Source organism: Linderina pennispora, assembly GCF_002104995.1.
Source record: "Linderina pennispora strain ATCC 12442 chromosome Unknown DL89scaffold_4, whole genome shotgun sequence".
Taxonomy (NCBI): domain Eukaryota; kingdom Fungi; phylum Kickxellomycota; class Kickxellomycetes; order Kickxellales; family Kickxellaceae; genus Linderina; species Linderina pennispora.
Genome location: NW_024468252.1, coordinates 542,073 through 566,891, shown reverse-complemented (window position 1 = coordinate 566,891; position 24,819 = coordinate 542,073). Strand labels below are relative to the sequence as shown.

At 56.6% G+C, this 24,819-nt stretch overlaps 15 protein-coding genes across 15 annotated transcripts; 7 read left to right on the top strand and 8 right to left on the bottom strand.

Annotated features, from left to right (window-relative positions):
• Nucleotides 1-1,231: 1,231 nt before the first annotated feature.
• Nucleotides 1,232-1,804, bottom strand: DL89DRAFT_321673 (uncharacterized protein; the record flags this gene model as incomplete). Its single annotated transcript, XM_040891295.1, has 2 exons — nt 1,745-1,804; nt 1,232-1,600 (listed from the first exon to the last, which is right to left on the bottom strand). A coding segment is annotated over exon 2 (228 nt), but the record flags the coding sequence as incomplete, so codon positions are not given.
• A 35-nt stretch (nt 1,805-1,839) lies between these two features.
• On the bottom strand, nt 1,840-2,679 carry DL89DRAFT_266336 (Mob1/phocein). The gene is made up of 2 exons (XM_040887050.1): nt 2,319-2,679; nt 1,840-2,255 (listed from the first exon to the last, which is right to left on the bottom strand). The coding sequence occupies exons 1-2, from the start codon at nt 2,353-2,355 to the stop codon at nt 1,867-1,869; spliced, it is 426 nt and encodes a 141-aa protein (XP_040744829.1). The 5' UTR covers nt 2,356-2,679; the 3' UTR covers nt 1,840-1,866.
• Nucleotides 2,680-2,919: 240 nt separating this feature from the next.
• Nucleotides 2,920-3,514, bottom strand: DL89DRAFT_123223 (lysozyme-like protein). The gene has a single exon (XM_040883235.1). It carries the CDS (start codon nt 3,397-3,399, stop codon nt 3,004-3,006), a length of 396 nt encoding a protein of 131 aa, XP_040744828.1. The 5' UTR covers nt 3,400-3,514; the 3' UTR covers nt 2,920-3,003.
• A 1,064-nt stretch (nt 3,515-4,578) lies between these two features.
• Nucleotides 4,579-5,736, bottom strand: DL89DRAFT_266335 (uncharacterized protein). Its single transcript, XM_040887049.1, has 2 exons — nt 4,900-5,736; nt 4,579-4,846 (listed from the first exon to the last, which is right to left on the bottom strand). The coding sequence occupies exons 1-2, from the start codon at nt 5,659-5,661 to the stop codon at nt 4,673-4,675; spliced, it is 936 nt and encodes a 311-aa protein (XP_040744827.1). The 5' UTR covers nt 5,662-5,736; the 3' UTR covers nt 4,579-4,672.
• A 586-nt stretch (nt 5,737-6,322) lies between these two features.
• Nucleotides 6,323-7,033, top strand: DL89DRAFT_266334 (uncharacterized protein; the record flags this gene model as incomplete). Its single annotated transcript, XM_040887048.1, has 1 exon — nt 6,323-7,033. A coding segment is annotated over one exon (619 nt), but the record flags the coding sequence as incomplete, so codon positions are not given.
• Nucleotides 7,018-9,060, bottom strand: DL89DRAFT_245037 (AAA-domain-containing protein; the record flags this gene model as incomplete). The annotated part of the gene is made up of 1 exon (XM_040885081.1): nt 7,018-9,060. One exon carries the CDS (start codon nt 9,058-9,060, stop codon nt 7,018-7,020), a length of 2,043 nt encoding a protein of 680 aa, XP_040744825.1.
• Nucleotides 9,061-9,113: 53 nt separating this feature from the next.
• DL89DRAFT_266333 (uncharacterized protein) lies at nt 9,114-9,540 on the bottom strand (the record flags this gene model as incomplete). Its single annotated transcript, XM_040887047.1, has 1 exon — nt 9,114-9,540. A coding segment is annotated over exon 1 (391 nt), but the record flags the coding sequence as incomplete, so codon positions are not given.
• Nucleotides 9,541-9,594: 54 nt separating this feature from the next.
• Nucleotides 9,595-10,437, top strand: DL89DRAFT_123140 (cytochrome b5). The gene is made up of 2 exons (XM_040883234.1): nt 9,595-9,795; nt 9,887-10,437. Exons 1-2 carry the CDS (start codon nt 9,772-9,774, stop codon nt 10,319-10,321), a joined length of 459 nt encoding a protein of 152 aa, XP_040744823.1. The 5' UTR covers nt 9,595-9,771; the 3' UTR covers nt 10,322-10,437.
• A 547-nt stretch (nt 10,438-10,984) lies between these two features.
• On the top strand, nt 10,985-13,487 carry DL89DRAFT_291833 (uncharacterized protein; the record flags this gene model as incomplete). The annotated part of the gene is made up of 9 exons (XM_040890236.1): nt 10,985-11,130; nt 11,157-11,370; nt 11,405-11,523; nt 11,561-11,809; nt 11,857-12,226; nt 12,261-12,553; nt 12,606-12,711; nt 13,162-13,443; nt 13,470-13,487. The coding sequence occupies 9 exons, from the start codon at nt 10,985-10,987 to the stop codon at nt 13,485-13,487; spliced, it is 1,797 nt and encodes a 598-aa protein (XP_040744822.1).
• Nucleotides 13,488-13,590: 103 nt separating this feature from the next.
• DL89DRAFT_123044 (uncharacterized protein) lies at nt 13,591-14,514 on the bottom strand. Its single transcript, XM_040883233.1, has one exon. The coding sequence runs from the start codon at nt 14,193-14,195 to the stop codon at nt 13,620-13,622; it is 576 nt and encodes a 191-aa protein (XP_040744821.1). The 5' UTR covers nt 14,196-14,514; the 3' UTR covers nt 13,591-13,619.
• Nucleotides 14,356-15,959, top strand: DL89DRAFT_266331 (4-hydroxybenzoate polyprenyl transferase). Its single transcript, XM_040887046.1, has 2 exons — nt 14,356-14,808; nt 14,900-15,959. The coding sequence occupies exons 1-2, from the start codon at nt 14,388-14,390 to the stop codon at nt 15,745-15,747; spliced, it is 1,269 nt and encodes a 422-aa protein (XP_040744820.1). The 5' UTR covers nt 14,356-14,387; the 3' UTR covers nt 15,748-15,959.
• Nucleotides 15,960-16,470: 511 nt separating this feature from the next.
• On the top strand, nt 16,471-20,907 carry DL89DRAFT_221932 (uncharacterized protein; the record flags this gene model as incomplete). Its single annotated transcript, XM_040884550.1, has 3 exons — nt 16,471-16,878; nt 16,969-19,858; nt 20,111-20,907. 3 exons carry the CDS (start codon nt 16,471-16,473, stop codon nt 20,905-20,907), a joined length of 4,095 nt encoding a protein of 1,364 aa, XP_040744819.1.
• A 38-nt stretch (nt 20,908-20,945) lies between these two features.
• On the bottom strand, nt 20,946-21,415 carry DL89DRAFT_266330 (uncharacterized protein). The gene has a single exon (XM_040887045.1). The coding sequence runs from the start codon at nt 21,380-21,382 to the stop codon at nt 21,005-21,007; it is 378 nt and encodes a 125-aa protein (XP_040744818.1). The 5' UTR covers nt 21,383-21,415; the 3' UTR covers nt 20,946-21,004.
• Nucleotides 21,416-21,819: 404 nt separating this feature from the next.
• DL89DRAFT_207596 (translation protein) lies at nt 21,820-22,518 on the top strand (the record flags this gene model as incomplete). The annotated part of the gene is made up of 1 exon (XM_040884121.1): nt 21,820-22,518. A coding segment is annotated over one exon (699 nt), but the record flags the coding sequence as incomplete, so codon positions are not given.
• Nucleotides 22,519-22,782: 264 nt separating this feature from the next.
• On the top strand, nt 22,783-24,628 carry DL89DRAFT_266328 (T-complex protein 1). The gene is made up of 2 exons (XM_040887044.1): nt 22,783-22,990; nt 23,075-24,628. The coding sequence occupies exons 1-2, from the start codon at nt 22,861-22,863 to the stop codon at nt 24,568-24,570; spliced, it is 1,626 nt and encodes a 541-aa protein (XP_040744816.1). The 5' UTR covers nt 22,783-22,860; the 3' UTR covers nt 24,571-24,628.
• Nucleotides 24,629-24,819: the final 191 nt, after the last annotated feature.

Genomic DNA, 24,819 nt, shown 5'->3' with positions numbered 1-24,819 from the left:
TTGCTTCCAGAGCTAGAACAGGGCAAGGACCAACCAGGGAATTTGGTGACGTATAATGAGGGCTGCACCCCTGTCTGAACTGGGACCAGCCAATTGAGTTGAGTTGCGTTCGAAGCAAGATGGGTATCTCTAAATCAACAACAAGCAGTTGCTATCATTTATGGATAACTCGGCATCACCAAGTAGCCTGCAAAGGTTTGCCCTAGGTTCTTGTGTAAACGTAGTGATATCATGGATGCTCTTCGCAATTTGTGCCAAAAAGTTTGTTATTTATGAGTTACACTCGGCAATAAATACTCTTTTTAAAGCGTTGTAGTCTGTTAAATATTTACGCGTAGGGGCATATCTCTTTTCCAATGTCACAGAAAGCTCCAGTTATTCTTGTCGGCCATCCTGCAATGTGTGCCAAATAGAGTAAGTTTTGTTAATATAGGGGATGAGTGGTTAAAAAGTATATGGAAAAATAACCTCTAATATATGACTGAGGGGAAGGAGGAAAGCTGGTTGTCTGTCTGGGTCTTTGTATGTATGCCTTTCGGCCATGCCCATGGTGGGGCTGGGAAACTCCGGACCTCGAATGTCAACAAGGTTCAAATACACTATGTGTAGTTGTGTACGCATTGTTTGTAGATGCATATAATGATCATATTGCGTAAAACCAAAGTGGCTATTTATCTGCCTAACATTCGGGCTGTCGTTAATTTCCAACCGCATAGCATGAGGCATTCACATCGCAAAAGCGTATAACTGGGCCAACAGCGGCCTCAGCCCGGACCCATGTAGTTCAGATTCGTGTTTGCACCTGCTTGGATGTTCCTAGCACTAGCTTCCTCGTTGTTCGCTAACAGAGTGTTCTCGCGGTACCGGATATTCTGGAGGTTGCTGTTCTGGCTGTTGCTGAAGTTGAACGTAGCTGGCGCCGTGCTTGCATAAGAGCATCCCTGGCCCTGAGACTGGTCGCAAGGCTGCGGTGCAGGCTGCGGTGCAGGCTGGGGGGCGGGCTGAGGCTCAGGAGCAGGCTGTGGTGCAGGAACTGGGCATCCCTGACCCTGAGCCTGGCCCTGGTCACATGGCTGAGGAGCGGGTGCCGGAGCAGGTTGGGGCTCAGGGGCTGGCTGAGGCTGAGGCTGAGGCTCAGGAACTGGAGCCGGGGCTGGGGCAGGACAAGGCATACCAGGAGCAGTACCACTGCACGATACAATCCCGCCAAAACTACCCAAGCCGAACGAACCGCCACCGCTGAAAATCTGACCACTACCAGCCGAGAATGCCAGGCCAGGGAACACAGTGGTGTGTGAAAAGCCTGGTCCAACAAAGCGGGAGCTGGGGAAGAGGTTATTGGCAGCAAACTGCAGCCCACGCCTCTCAAGCAGCATTTCTTTCGTGTTGTCAGCCTCGACAGGGATCGCGTTGACCAAGGCCAGGGTGACAAGAGCTATAAGCGGGAGGTGGCAATGCATTGCTAGTAAAAGGATGTAGAAATGCCTAATTGAGAATATGAGCGAGGCTCTAAAGAAACAGCATCTGGCACCAGCACAGCACAGTTTTTATACGACCAGCACTGGCGCTGTGCTGGTGCATGCACCCGGGCCAGTCTGCGCTAGAAGAAATATCACTTGTGAGTATGTAGCTCTACACGCGCTTGATCTCAGTGGGACATAGGCGATCCAAAGATCCATCTAGTGACCCTTTGTTCCAAGTATTGCATAGGGCAGGTGCCAGATATGGCCGGCATGTCACCTACCTTGTCTAGAATATTTTCAATGACTTTATTGAGCTCGCTCAATGCAGCGCGGAGAAGATGTAAAAGAAAAGGGCTGGGAGAAGTACACTGTCAAACCCCCCCCGATATCGCCTGCATCGGCTCTAGCTAATGATGCCATGCTGCTCGTAGAGGGCAATGAGGTCAGCCATTGGCGCCAAGTCCTTTCTATCGAGCAGGTCAAACTCCTTAACAAACGAGATAAAGTGCGCGAACAGCGAGTTGATATGCCGCTCCATGCGCAGGTTCAATAGCTCCGGGTAGTGTGACCAGTAGATGTGCGCTAGAATACGGAACAGGTGCTTGTAGATAATGTTTAGCGTGTGGCGGATTTCCTTGGGAAACTCTGACCCGACCTTCGTCGGGAATACGCGCTCCTCGTTGAGCGTTGTCTGGATTTGAGACAACACATAGTCGATATATTGCGGCGCCGACAGTTTGATTGTCTTCCGCTGCGTGTCTGTCCATGTATACTCCGTGTGTGGGCCCAGCGCTCATTGATGGGCATTCGCTGATAGGTGCAAAAGTCCGTGATCACGCCGTAGAACATGTTCACCAGGTTGAAGAACTCGAATGTGTTCAGCGACAGCCATTCGTTCAGGTCTGTGTACTTTGGCTGCTGCACGACGCCCTTGAAGCTGCCTTTTACCAGGTACGATAGCGCATATTTGTGCCGCAGGAACAGAGGCACCTCCTGTTTTGAGCCCCCTGAGGACGGCGTGCTCGGCCGCTTCTGTTTGCCGATACCAGTCAGCTTACTACCCAGCAGAAAGAAAGACATGCCGAATTAACAAATGCCTTTCCCCAATGAGCATCTCGCCAGCAACGTGCCAATCTCGTCGACTTACCCAAGCCCAAAGAAACTCATTTGCTGTGTGTTAAGTTGTAAAGGAGGGAAGTAGAAACAAAGAGCGAAGAGAGGAAATAGAGGCGACTTTCGACTGACCACAACACAGAAATGCAGCAGGCAAAATCAATGGCATCCTAAAACAAGCGTGCAGCCAATTGATTACCCCGCACGTGCCTGTCAGCGCCATGGTTTCTCTGCATTTGTGCACAACTCATGTCCATATCAATGTCAAGCGTCTTGTCCATGGTGCTGGACACATGGCCAAATGCGACCACCACCAATACGCAGATACATGCAATTGGTGTGTAGTGTTTACAATTCTGCACTTTGAAGTACCTATGAATATGCTATTTGACGTGAGGAGTAATATGAGGAGTTGCTCTGCAGCAGGCTAGAGTCGCTCCAGGCCTTTGCACCCAGCAGTGTCAACCTTAATCGTCGGAGCGTACTTGCCCAAAAGCTTCTTGTAAATTTCCAAACGGGATTTGGCACTCTCGTTATTGACCTTTGAGCACTCAAGATCACCATTGATAGCATTGATTGATGCGCCAAATTGCCCCTTGGTCACGCCAGCAGCAGAGTGGAGCTTTGCCTTCCAGTACCAGAAAGCGGTTCCCCAGCTCAGGTCTGGCTCATTGGCAACCCGCTCGGGGTGAATAAGCAGATCCAGGTTACCGAGGAGGTCCAATGAGGCAGGGCCGTAGTTGTAGGCCCAGGTAAGCTGCAGATACCCACGCCCAAAGTAGACGGTCTTGTTAGGGTCGTAGGATCCGTTAGGGAATGCCATGGCATTCCACTTGGTCACCTCGGGTTCGTTGCGTTGTGGTAAGTAGAGGCGCAGCCAGTCAGGTTGGTGATGCTCTTGTACTCCACAACAGTCTGTAGCCAAGCAGACTCGTGAATGACATTGGCCAGAAACATATAGAATTCGGTTGGTGTCTTAAACATGGTGCTGCTGGCATGAGATGAGAATGCATTGCAGGCCTTAGCGATGTTTGCCTTGAATGACTCCTCGCTGTTATTTCCCAGCCTTGCTTAGAACATCAGGGAAGCTGGTACAGTCGAATCCGTATTTGTCAAACAGCTTCGAGTTTGGTTGGTTGCTTGTGGAATCGCCGGAAGAAGCGGGGGAACGAGGAGGGCGTAGAGCCCACGCTGGTGGAGGAGGCCATGGATGTTGCGGACGACTGAGGGGACCCGAAGGACATCGATGGGGTGATCTGCTGGACAGTGATAACATTAGCAGTGTGGCCAATGATAGCTGGAGCTGACGAAGTAGATGCTGAGAAGTCGAATGCACAATTGTTGCTTTTGCATACCATGCCGGCTCCGCAGTCCTTAAGAGAGCTCCACTTTCCTGAATTGCACTGAATAAGCGTCTTTCCATCGCGGGTACAGCCAGGTGTTGTCAGTCAGGCAAGCAAGGTTCGCCAACAGCTGCAATAGAGTCGGCAGTGCCACGACGCAGGACGGCCGGAGTGCCAGCGGCACCAGCTGCTGCTACAGAATGGATACTGCCATAACAGGAAAGAAAGCAAAGAGATTGAGCCTTTGAGAGAAACCATGTTGAATGTAGTCCAAGTGAAGGGGTGATGCTGCTGGGGTTGATGATATTTATGCAAATGCAAGTGCTGTTAATGCTGTTAATGCTGTTAATGCTGTTGATGAATTGAATGAGGATGGACCTTGCAGCATACGTGCATTTATATGCCCAGCAAGGCATACTTGAGGGGATGGCGATCAATACTACATTGGATATCCCTCTGCATTGTACAATCGAAAAGTCAATGAGGCTACAATGGATATCCGACATGGCATTCTTTGAAGCAAAGGCGACCTTTATTCATTGCGATATTATCCATTTCTACAAAACCAAGGTTTGCCGAATGCGCATATGGCGAATCCCTGACTCCAGAAAGGCACATAGCCAAATTGCAATCCAAATGAACAATAAATCGGCCTAGGTGTAGAAGGTTGGTATTGGAGTATTTTTTAGTGCAAAGTAGTTGTATAGGGAGGGTGAGGAGGCAAGCGACAGAGTGAAAAAGTCACATCCGGCACTAGTCGAACTTGATCGAGTGCGACTCCATGGTGATCTTGCCGCCGCTGTACGACCCGCGCTTCTTCTTGTTCTTCTCCTTGGTGAATCCCTTTCCGCGGGTCACGATCAGGTCGCGGTGGGCTTTGTAGCCGAAATCGCCATCAACACCGCCCTTGCTCATGTACCGGTTGTCCTTCAGGCGGTTGTCAGCGTAGACGAACGTCCTCGGGGCGAATGCGGCAGAACGGTACCTTGGGCGCGTTGGGCGACAGTACCGCGCTTCTGGAATCCGCTGCTTGTGTTTGCCGGAGCAGCCTTCTGGGCAATGACAGCCTCCTGCTTGGGCTTTGGGGCAGGTGCCGACTCAACCTTCCGCTTCTTTGCTGGGGGCTCATCCTTTTTCTTCTCGTCCTCCGAGTCCGAGGATGAAGACGAATCGCTGTCTGACGACGACGACGACGACGACGACGACGAATCGCTGTCGCTGCTTGAGCTATCGGAATCCGAGTCTGAGCTAGAGCTGTCAGAATCAGAGCTGGAGCTATCCTGAGCTCGAATCGCTGCTAGAGCTACCAGAATCAGAGCTAGGAGCTGGAGACTAGAGCTCGAATCGCTTCCAGATTCGCTGCTGCTGCTGCTGCTGCTGACTGACTGACGACGACGACGACGAAGAGCTGCTAGAACCTGACTTCTTCTTCTCATCTTCGCTCTCAGAGCTTGACGAGCTCGAGGACGAGCTAGAGGACGAGCTCGAGACGAGCTGGATGAGCTAGAAGAACTAGACGACGAGCTCTCCTTCTTCGATTTCTTCGCCTTCTGGTCCTCTGGCTTGTCAACCTCCATCTGGCCCTCCTTGATTAGGATAGATTCCAGGAACTTTTGGACCTGCTTATTATCGGTACCAAGCTGGGCCGCCTCGGCCATCAGCGTGGTGACGGTCTTCTCCAGACCAAGCTCGGTCAGGAGCGCATGCAGTTTGATCAGTTCGTTGACTTTGTCGTTCGCCATGTTCTCGTAACTGGTGCCGCGTATAAACAAAATGGACAGAGAACCTGGAAATTGCTGAAGAGGGAAGGCAAAGAAGCAGTTGCTGGCAGTTTGGCATAATCACGATCCGTTCAAGCAACCGACCAAAAAAAAAAAAAACGAGACCGAGAAAAAAATCACTGATCGTCGGATTAATGGCGATCAGATCGTCAGGTGGCTGTTTACGTGGTCGCTGCCTGGCTGCGCCCGAAACCCAGACCCCACTACTAACAGCCCCTGGGCGCTCTCAGTTCTGTCCACGCAGTCATAATAATTTCACACCTTTCTGCTTTGGACACCATGGATTCCCAGGACGCGCTAAAGATATTCGAGCTCGAGAACAACATTGTTCCCCTGAGCAGCGCGGACGAGAAGGTGTACTGCTTTGACAGCGAGCAGCAGAAGAGCCAGACCGAGGAGAGGCCGTGGAGGAACGACATTTACTACTACGAGAAGGTGGAAATTTCGTCGATTGCCGCTGGTGAAAATGGTCATGCACGCGCGCTCGGGCGGCGACATCGAAGTGATGGGCATCATGCTGGGCAAGGTGGTGGGCAAGACCATGATAGTGCTGGACGCTTTTGGGCTGCCTGTGGAGAGCACAGAGACGCGAGTAAATGCGCAGGCGGAGGGCAACGAGTACATGGTGGAGTATATCGAGAACGGACGGCTGGCAGGGCGGAACGAGCCGGTCATCGGATGGTACCACTCGCACCCGGGGTACGGGTGCTGGCTGTCGGGAATTGACGTTGCGACGCAGAAGCTGAACCAGCAGTTCACAGAGCCGTTTTTGGCGGTGGTGGTTGACCCAAAGCGCACAATGTCGGCAGGCAAGGTCGACCTCGGGGCGTTCCGGACGTTCCCCGACAACCACCAGGCGGCAGGCACGACTGGGGCGGGCGGCAACCAGGGGAATGTGCCGCTGAGCAAGATTGAGGACTTTGGCGTGCACTCGGACAAGTACTACTCGCTGGAGGTCAGCTACTTCAAGTCGTCAATGGACCAGCAGCTGATGGAGCGGCTGTGGCGGAAGCACTGGATCAACACGCTGTCGCAGTCACCACTGATCACCAACAACGACTACACATCGCAGAAAGTCAAGGACCTGGCCGAGAAGATCTCGCTGTTCTCCAAGGAGACGCACAAAGGACGCGTCGTATGCAGGCATTCTGCGCGAGGGCGATGCCATTGCCGAGGAGCTCGCTCAGGGCCACGAGTCGAACAAGCTCAAGATGAAGCTGTTTGGAGTGATCGAAGAATAAGCCGAGCGAGTAGTAATGGGCGCGCTGCTTCATGTAGGTAGATGTATTCTGGCATAGTTTCTTCAAATATAGCATATCACTTGCCGTACAGTTTACGCAGGGCATCGTACTTCTTCATGTCGGAGGCCGACACCGACGGCGCAATGCAAGACAGCGCGGTGTCAAAGTTCTCCTTCGATACGAGGATGGAGCCGCCAGGCTGCGCAGCACCAGAGTCCTGAGCCAGGAACACAGACCGCAGCGCAGCAACCGCAGCCTCGCGAATCAGGCCAGCCAGGTCGGCGCCACTGTAGCCGTCGCAGCGCGAGTCAGCAGCAACCTCGTCCAGGCTGACATCGTCGGCCAGGGGGGTCTTTTTAGTCAGCGTGCGCAGGATGTCAGCCCGCTCGGCAGGCGTCGGCAGCTCGACGTACAACAGCTTGTCGAGTCGACCCGGCCGCAGCATGGCTGGGTCGATGATGTCAGGCCGGTTGGTGGCAGCGATGATATACACGGCCTTGCGCGACACCATGCCGTCAATCTCAGTCAGCAGCGTGTTGACCACACGCGCCGACGCCTCGCTCTGCTCACCGCTACGGCGGCTGCACAGGGCGTCGATTTCATCAAAGAACACGACGCAGGGGCTCGATGCCCGCGCCCTGGAGAACACCTGGCGCACCGCACGCTCGCTGTCGCCGACATACTTGGACATGAGCTCGCCGCCCTTGACGCTGATAAAGTTGGTGTGCGACTCATTGGCGATAGCCTTGGCCAGCAGCGTCTTTCCGTTGCCAGGCGGGCCCCACAGCAGGACTCCCGCGGGAGCAGTAATGCCGACCTTGGCGAACAGCTCCGGCTGGCGGATCGGCTCGACCACGGCCATGCGCAGCTCGTCGCGCACCTTGCCCAGCGCGCCAATGTCGTCCCAGGTCACACCCGGCACGGTTGCGAAGCCCTCGCGCTTGGCGCTGGGCTGAACCTTCTTCAGGGCCTCAATAAAGTCGGCGTTGGAGATGGCCAGCGGCGCCAGCTCCTCGGTTGTCAGCGGGTCCGGGTGGGAGGCCAGGAAATCGGCGATGGTGCGGAGCTTGCGGTCTGCTGGCTGTGCGTCCCACCGCGCTGGAGTGCTGATTGGCATCGGTGTCTCCTGGCCGCTGACTGGATCAACACTCATACTCTCGGCTGCGCCCGGGACATCGCCATCAACCGCTGCCAGCGCCAGCTTGTCAGCCAGCGTGCTTGGCGCCAGCGCCTGCATCGAGTGGAAGATGCGCTTGACGGCAATCATACCAGCTGCAGTGGTCAGGGCCGTCAAGTCAGCGCCAACGTATCCAGGCGTGCATTTTGCCAGCTCCTTGATGTCAAAGTCGCCCGACAGCAGCAGCTTCTGGCACAGCACGTGTAGGATCTGCTCGCGCGCGTCCTCGTCGGGCACAGCCATGGCGATTTCGCGATCGAAGCGGCCCGCACGGCGCAGCGCCGGATCAAGCGAATCAGGCCGGTTTGTGGCGCCGATCAACATGACCGGCTTGTTGTCCGTCTTCTCCCACGACAGATCGTCGATGCAGGTGAGCATCTGTGCAACAATCCTGCGCTCCATCTCGCGCTGCGCCGTCTCGCGCTTCGGCGTGATTGCGTCGATCTCGTCGATAAACACAATGCAGGGAGCCAGATCCCGGGCCTCCTCAAACACCTCACGCAGCTTCTTCTCGGACTCGCCCGACATGCCCGACACAATCGAGGGCGCCGAGATCTGCAGGAATGGGACACCGACCTCTCCGGCGATGGCGTTGGCCAGCATGGTTTTGCCACAGCCAGGGGGCCCGTGCAGCAGCACTCCGCGCGGCGGGTTGACGCCCGTGTGCAGGTAGATCTCGGGGTGCTTCAGCGGCATCACTATGAGCTCCAGCACCTCCTCGATGCATGCGTCGACTCCGCCCAGGTCCGACAGCCGTGTCTCGGGCGGCGTGTACTTTGTGCGGTCAGGGCCCTTGGCTGCCCGCTTCTTCTTCCGGTCCTTGCCTGTGGTCTCGTGGTCATCCGTGCGCCGCTTCTCCTGCGTCCCCGCATGGCCAGCTGCCGTCACATCCGGCGTCGCCTCTCTCTGCGGTGTGCTGGCCGCAGTGGTGGCTGTGTTCATTGCCGCTGCTGCGCTCTCCGCCTTTGCTCCCCACAGCTTCATTAGCGACCCGTTCATTGCACCGTTGTCCTTGACCTCCATCGTCGGCACTGCCTCCAGGTCGTCAAAGTCCATTGATCCGTCGATATCTGGCTCCTCGTCGCTGGTGTGTGCGGCTGATGGCGCCGCCGACTGCGTCTGCTGGTTGTCCTGCTGGCGTCTCAGTACGCCCACCACTCGCTGCACGCTCTTCTCCAGCTGCAGCAGCTTCTGTCGCCGCAGGCTCATGTCTACTTCGCGCACGTAGTCGACGAGCTTGGAGGTACTGGGAAACGAAAACGGCCCAGTCGTTGTTGCCTGTTCCTCAACCATGTAGTCGCGCAGCAGCCGCCCAACCCGCCGATCCAGGTCTGACGAGAACCCGCTGCTGTTGCGCGGCCGCTTGTTGCTGATTCCACCCGCCATTCTGCGTGTTTCTGTTGTGTATTTGCAATAAGATATAGGAGGCTGCAAGGACTGGAGCGTTAGTGAGGAGGGCAGCAGGCACAACCTTTTTTTTCTGCTGCCTGATCCAGAGAGCAGCTGATCGATCAGATTCCGACCATGGGCTGGCTATTTCCCAGGATGTCTGTGGCCGAGATGACAAATTGGCGGGCGCACAGGCACTTCCGATGTGCCTTTCTCTCTCCAGCATCTGCATAAACACAGTCACTTTCACATACACTCCGGATAATGTCGCTACCGCCGCCACGCGAGGTACATATATCGGACAGAGCACCTCGTGTCAATCGATTAGGCGGTTTAGGCTGAAAACCGGCACTTCTGTCCACGATTGTAGGAGCAACAGGGCACATCAGCAGCGCGGAGTACCGGACTGGCACCTCTTCCCAAACCCACATCATTCAATTTCCCGGCACGGAACAGCCCGCAGCTTGCTGCATCTACGACTGCAGGCCGCGTGCGGCACAAGGTTGCGCTGGCCCCGGGTCACTCGCCAATGGACTGGGCGCGCCTAAAGTCCTCAGGCGAGGACCTCCGCGGGGTGCAGCAGCTGCGGCGTCTGACAATGGAGGAGGTTGCAAAGCACAATAAACGTGACGACTGCTGGATGGTCATCTACGGCAAGGTCTACAATGTCACTAGGTATATGAACTTTCACCCTGGCGGCCGCGGCCAGTTGATGAGGGCAGCAGGCAAGGATGGATCCAAGCTGTTTGCCGAGACACATTCGTGGGTCAACGTCGACATGATTCTTGACCAGTGCCTAGTTGGGTTCTTGTAGGCTGGCACCAAAAATATATAGCGATTGTGGTGATATCACGGCGCATGTCATACGGTGAATGTGCGTGACAGCGCGGGAACACTCGATTCCAACTCGCTGCTTGCAATTGGGTGCTGCCCATGTCAAAATGCTTGTCTATCAGGCCTGAATTCCGCGATCGACGAAGGGAAACGCTCGGCGTTCTAAGGGCTCTGCTGAAGGACGGCTGAATGTTGGTTTTTTCTGGGAACCATGCTCTTGAGCTGCGTGCAGTATCGCTCTACGATCACCAGCTTACCTGAGAGGAGTGCACACGAACTCGCCAGCAGCGCGTTAAATATGCTGCTGCTAATGAATGGCAGCCTTGGGTCACGATGCCTGAGGTGGTCAAAACAAGCAAAATCGTGCCCGCATTAGGCGCCAAAAAGTGTATGTCGCTCGGATTTCCCTTCCAGCAAACTCGCCCATTGTCACTGGGCGTCGCGCTCGGCCATTCCCACCACCTCATCCCCCCCACAGAGCACTTTATATACCCACTCCCTGCTAGCCTCCCCTTGCCTCCCTGCGCTTTTCTCACATTGTTACATCTGCTTTTCCAATAGCTCCCCCTTTAAATACGCAAGCTCAGACATCATTTCAGATTTTTTTTGCAGCAACTCGCACAAGATGCACCCCTTGTATTCAATGAACAACTCCAGCAGCTCGGGAAAGAGGTCTGGCGGTCCAGGCAGCCTGTCCCTGCGCCTAACTCGCAGCCTCCTGCTGCCGCCCACATCCCCAATCTACTCCTCGCTGACCAGCCGCCCGCCTGGTAGTAGTAGTGACGACCCGTCTAATCTCGGGCCGGATGTCGAAGCGCTCCTGGCTTCGGCATCCGCCCTGACTCAGCCATTGCTGCCCCTTCGACGGGCGCGCCACTAGCGTGCGACCTGTTCGGCCCTGTGCTGACCCCACCGGCTGCTGTGCCTGACCAGCCGCTCACCGAGCTGCAGTTCCTAATGGCCCCTCCCCTCACTCCCTCTGCTGGCCAGCTGGTCGCCGACAAGAGCCCCAGCCCTTCGGCCACCATTGTCGAAGAGCATGATGAGGATGGGCCACTGCAAGCACTTCACCATGCATGAGTCGCAGATCCCGGCCTGGCTTGATAAGGAGCAGAAGGTAGGGAACTTCCGGTTTGTCCAGTGCGGCGGCAAGAAGAAGCGCGTGCGCGGATGGTACTGCAAGTACGTGTGCCATTGCTACGGCCGCCCTGAAATCAAGGCCAAAGATAAAATTCGCAGTGCTGGAGGGCCGGGTTGCAAAGAACACGAGGAAGTCAAAGAAGGTCGGGTGTCCGTGCGCCGCCTATGTGACCTGCGATATCGATGGGACCGCCACCATCCGCTACTTCCCGATGCACCATGGCCACGAGCTGACCAAGAAGAGCGCCAGGAAACACAGCAGACGTGTGGCCAGAAACAGCTCGTCGGAATCCTCGTCAACCACGCTGCCGACCGAGCCCCTGAGCCCGTCCAGTACACGCCAATTCCCGACACACCGCTCATCTCATATACGAGCATGGCCTCGTCGGCCAGCACGCACATTGCCGGGGCCGGAGCGCTGGCAAGTGCTGGCGAGCTGTCCAAACTGTATGCGCAGGACATACAGATTGCGCCTGCCCCGGCGCCCTACGCAACCACCGGCCTGACTCAGTGGATGGCGCTGTGGAAGACTCTTGGCCATCTGCCGTTTGTCGAAACAGAGCCATTCTCGTTTGGCTTTGTGCGTGCGCAGGCAGCATCGTGCCTTCCATCGCCAACAGACCACTGTCCGTCGCTTGTCTTGTCGCTGGAACGCGCTATGGGCACCAACATCAACGGATACCCGCTGTATACGCTGTCTGTGCTTGACCCCGAGGACTCGTCGTCCGAGCACCTGGCATACCTGGTGACTGCCGACTATGAGCCACGGCGCTGTCCAGCGCTGGCTCGTGCATCTGCGGGATACGCTCCATATGAGTCCGCAGACGTGTATCCTCGACCCTGACGACATCGCAGGGCATGCTGCTGTTAACATGGCGTTTGGCAGCGAGTGTCTGGTGCTCTGGGTGCTCGATTGCACAAAGTGCTGGTGGCTGGCAGTCGAGCTGCCGTCGTTTGCTGATATCCGCGCTCCCAAGTATGGCAATGTGCGGCCAGTGGAGGAGATTATCTGGACGCTGCTTGCGCTGGCTATCGAGGGTGATCCGCCTGGGCACGCAGCAGGCACGATCCTGTCCTTACTCTGTTGCCATGAAGTGCGTTGATACGATCCGCAGTGCTTGCAGTAGCGCAGGCGTCACTGCTGCTACGCTCCACTACGTCATGCCTGGGATCAGTGCTGCCAACTGCTTGGGCTACGCTCTCAATATGAAAAACCCACACACGCTCAATGTGTTCATACTCATGCCCGGTGCCCCTTGTCTCCGAAAAGTGGCAGAACAGAAGGAGAGCGACGCAAGCTGCATCCTTCTGGCCATCTACTGTTTATATAGCTTTCTTTCATTTGACTTCTTTTACCATCTAAACTCTACTCTATACTGTACCGTAGTTCCATCTGTGTTTTGTCCAATTTACTAACCTATCTACTGACTGGCAAATGTGTGGTAATTTCATGATGTGAGAGTCATGCAGGAGGTATCGCTTGGGCTAGTCGAATATAAATATCCCTTGTGCAGCGCTGTATCTTCCAGCAACTCCATATCACAGCGATATTCCCTTGCAATTCACTTTCAATCACATATCAACAGCACACCCTTATATCAATAATGGTCAAGATCTTTGCCGTAGTTATTGCCCTTTCGAGCACCATTGCTTCTGCTCAGTTCTATGGTGTCCCGGGAGTCGGTGCTGGAATTGGAGCAGGAGTCGGGGCAGGAGTCGGAGCGGGAGTCGGTGCTGGTGTTGGTGCTGGTGTTGGCGCTGGTGTTGGCGCTGGGTACGGGCTGTTTGGTGGAGGCTATGGCATTGGCGGCGGATACGGTATGTTTGGCGGTTACGGCGCTGGTTTGGGAGCGGGAGTCGGGGCAGGAGTTGGAGCGGGAGTCGGTGCAGGAGTCGGTGCTGGGGTTGGCGCTGGGGTTGGAGCCGGAGTTGGGGCTGGCATTCCACCGTTTGGCGGCTTTGGTGGATTCGCTGGCCGTATCTACTAGATTTCACTCGGTATCTGAAGCTGCATCATCATTCTTGTTAATAAAGACTTCAACTGTTGACACCCTTGAAAAATGTAATATACAGAGATGAGAAGAGAGAGCGCCTAGGCACTCTTGACGTGATACGTCTTTTTGGCAAGCTCCTCAATGTCAAGCAGACTCCGCCGCATGTTGAGCTGAGCATATCCGACCACTAGCAGATTGAGCACAGGCAGCATCCACCACAGGAACTCGATGAATCCCGTCTTTTCGCAAAGCATCGCATGGCCGATTCCGCTGACCGCAAGCACCCAATAGATCGACTTCATGATCCACCCCCATCTGCGCGATGAGAGCATGTAGAACACAAACTGCAGTATGACCACGCCGAGCTCCGTCGCCATGATCGGGTTGCGCGACCGGATCTCGTAGTTGACAAACGGCAGAGTCGGCAGTCCCCGGCCATAGCCCGCGAGCCCTCCCATCACGTACCGGTAGACAAAGATCAGGTTTAGCATCAGGGTGACCACAACCGGCAACTTTAGGAACGTCGAGAACGGTCTCGATGTCGGCGTCGGTCTGGTAGATCAGCTTTTGCAGGATACGCAGCTGCTCCTCTTCCGTCAGGACCTCGTTCTTCAGCTCCTCCATCAGCTGCTGTGGGTCGTAGTTCTCGCGCACCTTGGGCGTGTCTCTGGTCAGCTCCTCCTGCTTGCGGGGGAATTTCACGCTGCTTCGTTGGTTCATTGTGAGGTTGGCAATTTCGGATGCGGAAAAAATTAATGTGGAGCAGAAAAGCAGAGGCGGCGGACTTGCACAAAAAACCACTCCAGGAAGGAGGAAAATAGTCGCAAACCAAGAGGCTAGTTCCCGGCTGTTATCAGCAAAGTCGCTTCTCAGCTTCGCTTTTATGCTTTTACGTCTATTTTTCTCCCGACGATGCTTTCCCGGACACTAGGCCGCTCGGTGAACGCCCGCAGCAGCCTGTCGGCTATCCAGTACCTGCGCGGACCGTTGTTTAGCCAGCGACTTGCCCATGCTGCTGGCGCTACAAGCAGCTCTTTCAGCCCCCGTGCGCAGTCGCTCCACACCCAGCGGCTGCAGGCCAGCTCGGGCACCAGCCTCTGCCACTACGCTAAGCCGCGACTCTCTGTCATCCCTGCACTCAGCGCCCAGTATTCGTCGTCGACACAGCCAGCAAAGAACGCAGAAGCATCGCTGTCCTCATCAGAGCCAGCAGTTCCTGCAGTGCCCAGCTACGGACCGTTTATTGACCGGTTCCCAAAGAGCACCCGGCCATACCTGTTCCTGACCCGGATCGATAAGCCCATTGGCACCTGGCTGCTGTACTGGCCGTGTGGTAAGTTGCAGAGCATCGACGCCTATGTCACTGCGAATATTTAACAAAGTAGACGCTAATAATGCTTTGGCTGGATGGGATTACTGCGTAGCTTGGGGAATCGGCATGGCTGCCTACACCACCGGCATGCCGCCTACCGAGATGGCATACATGCTGGCGCTGTTTGGCACTGGTGCTGTGGTCATGCGAGGCGCTGGATGCACCATTAATGACATGTGGGATGTCAAGTTTGACAAGATGGTCGAGCGCACTCGCATCCGGCCCATTGCGTCAGGACTGATCAGCCGGCCCAAGGCATTTGTGTTCCTAGGTGCCCAGCTGTCCGTCGCCCTGGGTGTTCTGGTCCAGCTCAACCCGTACACGATCGCGTTCACGCTCGGATCAATGCCTCTGGTCATCATCTACCCGTTTATGAAGCGTATCACGTACTGGCCGCAGTTTGTGCTTGGCCTCGCCTTCAACTGGGGTGCGCTGGTCGGGTGGACTGCTATCACTGGTGGCATGAACTGGGCCGTCACGCTGCCGCTTTACGCTGCTGGTGTGTCATGGACGCTCGTGTATGACACAATATACGGCCACCAGGACAAGCGTGATGATGTTGTCGCTGGCGTAAAGTCAACTTCGTTGCTGTTTGGCGATAGCACTCGGCTCATCCTCACGGGATTCTCGGCGACCACCATGAGTCTAATCTCGCTGGCTGGATACATGAACGGCCAGGGCTTGCCTTTTTACTTGACTGCGCTGGGTGCCGGCAGCGCCCATCTGATCTGGCAGCTCAAGACTGTCGACATCAACAATCCGGCAAAGTGCTGGAAAATCTTCAAGTCCAACACCTGGTTCGGTGCCATCATCTTCAGTGCCATTGCCGCCGACATAGCCTACAACCAGCTCACAGACAAGGAGGACGATTCCCAGAAGACCGGCGAGACCATCGCATAGATCGCCTTGATCGATCAAGTTTTCAATATATCCAATTAGCCCAAGGCCATGATTGGGCAGCATAATGTGTCTGGCTTCCACGTGCTGGCGCACACAGCCAATCCGAGCGGGCCTTTATTCCGCGTAAGAATTTGGTGGAAAATGAGCTGCATGCTTTTTTCGTCGCTCTTTTCTCACTCATCACTCGCAATCCGTGGCACTCAGCTCCAAACAGCTTTTTCCTCACTTTTTCTTTTTTTTTTTTTTCGCGTCGTCAGGGACAACCTCTGCCTGGAAAATAACAGCACCGCCTCGTGCGCTATCATCTTCCCACCCCTGGTACTTCTAGATCACCTCCAAAAAGCACCTGCGCTCGGCCCTCGCACTTTTGAGAGCTTGCCAGCGTATATTCCTTTCGACTCAATTTAGCTTTTTCACCAGCCCCTCACACCCTTCTCCAATTTGCCCGCTTGACAGGTAAGCACCGCACTCGTCGCTTCTTCCCTTCGCACCCCTTCACGATCAACGCGCCTTTTGCTGAGAGCATCCGCTTTCTATTTTGTAGCATTCTGCGAAATGCAGGCGACAGCGGCAGAACAAACCCCGGTCAGCACCGTTGCTGGAGGCGGCGAGCAACAGCCGGGCTTGGATGCTAGAGAAAAGATCAGCCAGGTTGTCCAGGCTGTCCAGGCGCTACGAGCCCGCGGGGCGACGGAAGAGAACAGCCCAGAGATGGCCAAGCTCATGGCATTTATTCGCCAGCTGGCTGCTCAGCAGCAACAGTTCCAACAGCAACTACAGCAGCAGCAGCAGCCAACGCCTGGGTCCGCAACACCTGTCAAAACAGAGCCAACGTTGCCTACAGTTACGAATGGAAGCACCACCAACGGATCACAGTCATCGGAGACAGTCACAGCGGTAGTGTCAGCAGAGCAGTCACAGCAGACCAAGGAGCCTGCAGTTCCGCCACCGCAGTTTTCACAGGCCGACATCGCCACACTGCGCAAGCAGATCCATGCGTTCAGGCTTGTTTCAAAGAACCAGCCCCTGCCGCCGCAGCTGCGCCAGGAGCTGTGGGCCAGCAGCATTCCCGAGGACGAAAAGCGGCTCCTTGACACGCCTCCAGAGGGGCTCGATGGCGTTGCCGGCGGTGTTGTCAGCTCAGTGCACTCGAATCTCAAAGCTAACGGAACGAATGTCTCAGGCTTCAAGGTCGAGCTCCTACTGCCGCCCCTGCCCCAGCCGATAAACTTTGTCTCGCCGCACCAGCTCCTCAAGGAGAAGCTTCATGGTGGAGACCAGGCCGCGCGGATGCAGCGGCTTCTGGTTCCCAGCATCACGCCCACTGGCATCGATGTGCGAGCAATGGCCCAGGAACGCGAGCGCAGACGCGATGCGCGCATTGAGTACCGGATCAAGGAGCTGTCGGAGATGCCTGCCAACATCAGCGACGACCGCATCGACATTGCCCAGGAGGGCGGTCTGTTTATGCGACCGGGCCTGATCACCAATGCCGAGTCGAGTGCTCGGTTAAAATCAATCATTGAACTCAAGGCGCTGGGCCTGCGGCACAAGCAGCGTGAGCTCCGGGCCGAGGTTGTCCGCGGAATCACTCGTGCCTCGCAGCTTGGTGTGGCCGGCGATCGCACAGCACTGCGTCGCATGAAGAAGCAGTCGCAGCGCGAAGCCCGGCTGACCGAAAAGATGGAGCGGCAGCAGAGGCAGGAGCGCGAGCGCCGCGAGGTCGACCAGCACCGGCAGCAGCTCTTGGCCATGACCAACCATGGCGCGAACCTTGTTGCGTGGCACAAGGGCCACCAGCAGCGCATGTCAAAGCTCGGCCGATCGATCCTGACATTCCACTCGCACGCAGAGCGCGAGGAGCAGAAGCGCAAGGAGCGCATTGCCCGCGAGCGTATCCAGGCACTCAAGGCCGGCGACGAAGAGGCGTACCTGAAGCTCGTCGACAAGGAGAAGGACACGCGTATCTCGCACCTGCTGGAGCAGACCGACCAGTTCCTCAGCTCACTCATCGACGCCGTGGGCCAGCAGAAGGCATCGGTAGCTACCGACAGCAACCCCGTCAGTGCCAACGAGCCTGTGCCGTCGTGGCTGCAGGACAACGCCGAAGCTGTGGATGACGATCCGGACGATGCGCAGACCCGCGACTACTTTGCAGTCGCCCATCGCGTCAAGGAGCCTATCGTGGCACAGCCCTCCATCCTGATCGGCGGCCAGCTGAAGGACTACCAGCTGCGGGGTCTCGAGTGGATGGTGTCGCTGTACAACAACAGACTGAACGGTATCCTGGCTGACGAGATGGGTCTCGGAAAGACCATCCAGACCATCTCGCTGGTGACATACCTGATTGAGAAGAAGCAGCAGGATGGCCCGTTCCTGATCATTGTGCCGCTGTCGACCATCACCAACTGGATCCTCGAGTTTGCCAAATGGGCGCCGTCGGTGTCAGTCATTGGATACAAGGGCAACCCCACCCAGCGCCGCACGCTGCAGAACCAGATCCGCCGTGGAGCCTTCCAGGTCCTGCTGACGACCTACGACTACATCATCAAGGACAGGCCCATGCTGGCCAAGATCAAGTGGATCCACATGATTATTGACGAGGGCCATCGCCTGAAGAACACGCAGTCGAAGCTGGCGACTATTCTGACCACGTATTATAACACGCGGTACCGCCTGATTCTGACTGGAACGCCGCTGCAGAACAACCTGCCTGAGCTGTGGGCGTTGCTCAACTTTGTCCTGCCGCGCGTGTTTTCATCGGTGCAGAGCTTTGACGAGTGGTTCAACACGCCGTTTGCCGGCGCTGGAGGACAGGACAAGATCGAGCTGAACGAGGAAGAGCAGCTTCTGATTATCAAGCGTCTGCACAAGGTGCTGCGCCCATTCCTGCTGCGCCGCATGAAGAAGGACGTCGAGGTCGATCTGCCCGACAAGGTCGAGCACGTCATCAAGTGCAGCATGTCGGCCGTGCAGTCGCGGCTGTACCACCAGATGCGCAAGTTTGGCACGCTGTTCCCTGGCGTCAGCATTGACAGGCCTGGTGGTCGCAGCAGCAACGCCAGCCTCAACAACATGATCATGCAGCTGCGCAAGATCTGCAACCACCCGTTCGTCTACGACGAAGTGGAGGCGCGCATCAACCCGACGCGCACCAACAACAACCTTCTGTACCGCACTGCCGGCAAGTTTGAGCTGCTGGACCGCGTGCTGGCCAAGCTGCTGGCTACCAACCACAAGGTGCTTATTTTCTTCCAGATGACCCAGATCATGACGATCATGGAGGACTTTTTGACCTGGCGCGGCATCCGCTCGCTGCGTCTCGACGGTTCGACGTCTGACGATGCGCGCCGTGAGCAGATGCACACGTTCAACTCGCCTGACTCGCCATTCAAGGTGTTCTTGCTCAGTACGCGTGCTGGTGGCCAGGGTCTCAATCTGCAGACCGCCGATACGGTCGTCATCTTCGACTCTGACTGGAACCCGTCGGCGGATAGCCAGGCTATGGACCGTGCGCATCGCATTGGGCAGAAGAACGAGGTGCGTATTCTGCGGCTGATCACGACCAACTCTGTGGAAGAGAAGATCCTGGCGCGTGCCGAGTACAAACGCGACCTCGACGGCAAGATTATCCAGGCCGGAAAGTTTGACCAGAAGAGTACGGCCGAGGAGCGCGAAAACTTTTTGCGGTCGCTGCTCAAGGCGGACGACAACAGCGAGGACAGTGAAGGCGAGGACGGAGCCAACACCGATGAGGACCTCAACGAGCTGTTGGCCCGCAGTGACGAGGAACGGGTCATCTTTGCTCGCATGGACGAGGAGCGGCGGGCGCAAGAGAAGGTCGAGTGGGTGGATGCCGGAAACACTGGTAGGCTGCCTGAGCGGCTGTTCACTGAGGCCGAACTGCCCGAAGAGTACCGGCACGACTACGACCCAGAGCTGGAGCGGCAGCGCAAGGAAGAAGAGGCGGTCAAGGACAAGGCGCGCAACAGCAGGCGCGTGTACTACGACGACGGCCTGTCCGAGGAGCAGTGGCTCGATGCGCTGGAAGACGACAATGTCGACCTGGACGACTACATCGCCAAGAAGCGCGAGAAGGAGGAGCGCGCCCGTAAGCGCAAGGAGGAGAAGCTGCTACAGCAACACCTGCGCAGCAAGATCGGCGACATCGACAGCGCATCTGTTGGCGACGACAACGATGTGCCGTCCGAGGGAGCTAGCGATACCGGCAGTGCCGCACGCAACCCTCGCAAGCGCGGCCGTCCTCGCCGTAGCGGCAGCGGCACCAGCACCATGGCACAGACGCCCAGCGGCAGCGGCACAGCAATCGACGAGACTGGCGACGTTGTGATGGCCGAGTCAGGAGACGCGACACCCAGCTCCGGCGGCAGGAGTCGCAGCGGGCGCAAGCGGGCGAAGCTGGATGACGATGCCACTGGGTCCAGCACACCTGCCGGGGCAGCGACGCCGTCTGGGGGCAGTCGCAAGGGCCGGCGCAAGGGAGGTGCAGTCGATCCTTTGGCGGCAGAGGAGCGTGCCCAGCTCAACGGCGTCTTCGAAGCCTCGTTCAAGGCTGTGGAGGCGTGCATCGACCCCGAATACCAGCGTCGGCGCTGCGACCTGTTCCTGGAGGTGCCCAGCAAGCGGGACTACCCGGACTACTATGTGATCATCCGCCACCCAATTGCCATGAAAAACATCCGCAAGAAGGTCAGGTCGGCGCACTACCTGACAGTCGAGGACTTCCACAAGGACTGGAAGCTGATGTTTGACAATGCGCGCACGTACAACGAGGAAGGGTCGATGGTGTACGAAGATGCGTGCGAGATGCAGAAAGCGCTGGAGGACACGCTGGAGAAGATGACCGGCCAGAACTACCACACGCCGATCGGCACCCAGTCGCCGCTGCCTGCTGTGTTCAACCTGGCTCTTCAACAGCAGCAAGTACAGCAGGCACAGATGTCGCCTCAGCCCCAGCTGCCGCAGGTGCCAATCGCCGGCGTGTCGCCAGTTCAAGAGTCGCCGTCGATGCAGAATGGCGTTGTTGCTGCGCATCCAGCGTCATCGCTGGTGAACCAGGCGTCGCCAACAATGTCGGGCCACGGCGGATTCGCAACCCCTGAGGACCCGAGCCACCTTCACCAGAACGGCCAGCTCTAAAAATACCTACAGCATATTTGAACACCCTTCGTTTCCAGCATTTTAAGTTTTATTCTTTAGCTATGCATATCCTATATCTGTTTAACAAGCATCTGGTCTACCATGCCATCTTCGGATCCCTGGCGTATGCCATGTAGGCATCCATGTTGAAGAACGACAGCTCGGTCTCGTTGCGGATACCGGCAAACTCGAGAGTGGCCAGCTCGTCCCGCAAGAACCCCTCGTCTTCGAGGTTGATGATCAGGTTCTGGGTTTTGTGGCCGAACGCCTGGGTATAGATCTTCAGGGTGTCGAGCTCAACGTTGCGGTAGGGCTTGAAGCCAGCCTCAGTCTGGATCTTCTGCCGGCAGAGGTCCTTGAGCTCTGCGATGGTTGTGTTTGCCAAGTCAACCTTCAGAATGAGGTTCTTGCACGTGCGGTACTCGAAGTTTTTGATGACGCGGACGGTGATAACGTTGAGCTGCGTGTCTGACATTGTCTATTATCTAGAGCGGGGGGCTGAAAAGTACGGTGCAGAAAAGAAGACCGGGACCGGAGCCCAGGCATGCGGGTGCTGGCTTTGGCTGGCTTTTTTGTGGATCGCGATTCAGCTCGCTGGCAATTTTCTAGGCTGAGCCGGCTTGAAATCAGTGCTGCCTTTATGATAAGTTTTTTTAGATCGCACTTGCAGCGTTTGCCCTGCCTTTGTCCCAATTCAACGTTCTCCTGCTACGCCTTTTACATTTACACACGAGTTGATTCGAATCATTGAAAATGTTCTCGCGATCCCTGTTCGCCGGCCGCCTCACTGCGGGACTCGCCCGGCAACCCCTGCAGCAGCAGCCGTTCAGCACAACCCTCGCTGCCTTCAAGGCGAAGCTGCCGCACGAAAAGATCCGCTACGCGCCCAAGGTCACAGAGCTGAAGCTGGGCGAGTACACCGCTGAGTCGCAGCGCACAGGCGTGATTGCCCGCAAGAAGGGTATGACGGCGATGTGGGACGAGTGGGGCGTGCGAGTGCCTGTGACTGTCCTGCAGCTCGACAAGGTGAAGGTGGTGAGCGTGGTGCAGACCAGCAACGCATCGCACGCGCGCATGCAGATCGGGTTCGGCGAGAAGCGCGAGAAGGCCGTGTCAAAGCCGCTTCGCGGACATTTCGCCAGCCAGGGAGTGGAGCCGAAGCGCAAGCTGTTTGAGTTCCCGGTGTCGCCCGACGCAGTGTTGCCGGTGGGCACAGAGATCACGGCAGCGCACTTTGTGCCGGGGCAGCTGGTGGACTGCACGGCGCCGAGCAAGGGAAAGGGCTTCCAGGGAGTCATGAAGCGCTGGGGCTTTGGCGGAGGCCGGGCGTCGCACGGTAACTCGCTGGCGCACAGAACGCCTGGATCGACAGGTAACATCAACCCGGCACGCGTGTACCCGGGAAAGAAGATGCCTGGACGGATGGGTGGCAAGAACGTTACGATGATGCGGCTGCCAGTGATGAAGGTCGACACGGCGCTGAACTGCATCTGGGTCAAGGGCGCCGTGCCGGGTCCCACTGAGCAGTTCATCAAGGTGCGTGACTCGATCAAGATCATCAAGCACCAGGTGTTCCCCGAGGGCGCCAGTGTTCCGTTCCCCACCTACATCCCCGGCCAGAGCCCGGAGGTGCCGCGCGAGACCATTGCCAAGGTCGGCGGCCAGGATCCGCTGATCCCGTCGTCGGAGTAGACATCTAGCATCTAGTAGTGGTGCCCCAATACAAACGCGATAAAACTGGCGAAGAGCCGAGCTGCGCTGGTGTCTGGTCCTGAGCCGAGTCGTGTTTATTTTTTGATTCCTGCTGGGTTCGATGACCTTCCGGTCCTCCTTTTTTGCGCTGTTTGTTTTTCATTCTTCCAGGATTGCAATCAGCTTCTTTTCTTTTTCCCCTCTTTCATATCTAATTCACCACTTTCTTTCGCATTTGCCCCAGAGAAGTGACTTCAGAGAATGGCCAACACTGCAACTATCGCGCCGTCGGGCGGAAAGGCGGCTCCCAAGCCTGGCAAGAAGAACGACACCTTCAACATGAAGGACAAGCCGACGCAGGTGCGTCTGAGCAACATTACAGCAGCCAAGGGTAAGGAGAGACCGCACAGCACAGTGTATGCGCGGAAGGTATAATGGTGTAAGCGTTTCTAAGCCAACTGATGCTTGCTTGTAGCCGTCGCTGACGCTATCCGCACAAGTCTTGGACCGCGCGGCATGGACAAAATGATCGAGACCGGTAAGAAGGAGGTGGTGATCTCGAACGACGGCGCGACGATCCTCAAGCACATGTCGGTTCTGCACCCCGCAGCGCGCATGCTGGTTGATCTGTCGGCGGCGCAGGACGTCGAGGCTGGAGACGGCACAACCTCGGTGGTTGTGCTTGCCGGAAGCCTTCTGTCAGCAGCTGAGAAGCTGTTGCAGAAGGGTGTGCACCCGACGCAGATTGCAGAGGGCTTCCAGTACGCGGCCATCGAGGCTGTCAAGATCCTGGAAGACATTTCGGTGCCCGTCAGCCTCGACGACCGCGCGTTCCTGCTCAAGAGCGCGACCACGTCGCTGAGCTCCAAGGTTGTGTCGCAGTACTCGAGCATTCTGGCGCCCATCGTCGTCGACTCGGTGCTGCGGGTGGTAGATCCGGCGGCTGACAGCAACGTGGACCTGAACGACGTACGCATTGTCAAGAAGGTCGGCGGCACTATTGACGACACCGAGCTTGTGCCTGGAGTTGTCCTGCACCAGAACGTGATCACATCCGCCGGTGGCCCGACGCGTGTCGAGAAGGCCAAGATCGGCCTGATCCAGTTCCAGCTGTCGCCACCCAAGCCCGACATGGACAACCAGGTCGTGGTCAACGACTACCGCCAGATGGACCGCATTCTGAAGGAGGAGCGGAACTACCTGCTGAACCTGGTGAAGAAGATCAAGAAGGCCGGGTGCAATGTGCTTCTGATCCAAAAGTCGATTCTGCGCGACGCCGTCAACAGCCTGTCGCTGCACTTTTTGGCCAAGCTCAAGATCATGGCGATCAAGGAGGTCGAGCGCGAGGAGATTGAGTTTATCTGCAAGGCCACTGGCTGCAAGCCCATCGCCGATATCGACTCGTTCTCGGAGGACAAGCTGGGCTACGCCGACCTTGTCGAGGAGGTCGAGTCGAATGGCTCGCGCATCGTGCAGATCAGCGGTATCAAGAACGCCGGTCGCACCGCCTCAATCGTCATGCGCGGCGCCAACCAGTACGTGCTGGACGAGGCCGACCGCTCCGTTCATGACGCGCTGTGCGTGATCCGCTGCCTCGTCAAGAAGCGTGCCCTGGTTGTCGGCGGCGGTGCCCCCGAGATCGAGATCTCGCAGCGTCTGTCGGCGATTGCCAAGCAGCGCACTGGCTTCCAGGCGATCTGCTTCCAGGCGTTCGCCGAGGCCATGGAGGTCATTCCGACCACGCTGGCTGAGAACTCGGGTCTCAGCCCCATTGCAATCGTGACGGAGCTGCGCAACCGCCATGCGAATGGCGAGAAGACCGCCGGAATCAATGTGCGCAAGGGCATAATCTCAGATATGCTTGAGGAGAACGTCATCCAGCCGCTGCTTGTGTCAACCAGCGCCGTCGAGCTGTCGTCGGAGACTGTGCGGATGCTGCTCAAGATCGACGACATCCTGGCTGCTCGTTAAGGAAAGAACTACGTAGAGCTCTTTTACCAAAATCAAAATACAGACATCTCTACATCTACCCTTGTGACATTTGGCACATCGCGGACAATTGATGTGCATACTGCCATTGACATGCTGATGCATTGCGTATTGCAATATGTGGTGTGGCATGGCGTTCAACTCTGTGTGAAATGATGAAAGCCGGGGGTCGTGGGAGCTCGACCCCGTTTTGCTGGAAAGCACAGATTACACCATCTGCGTATAAAATGT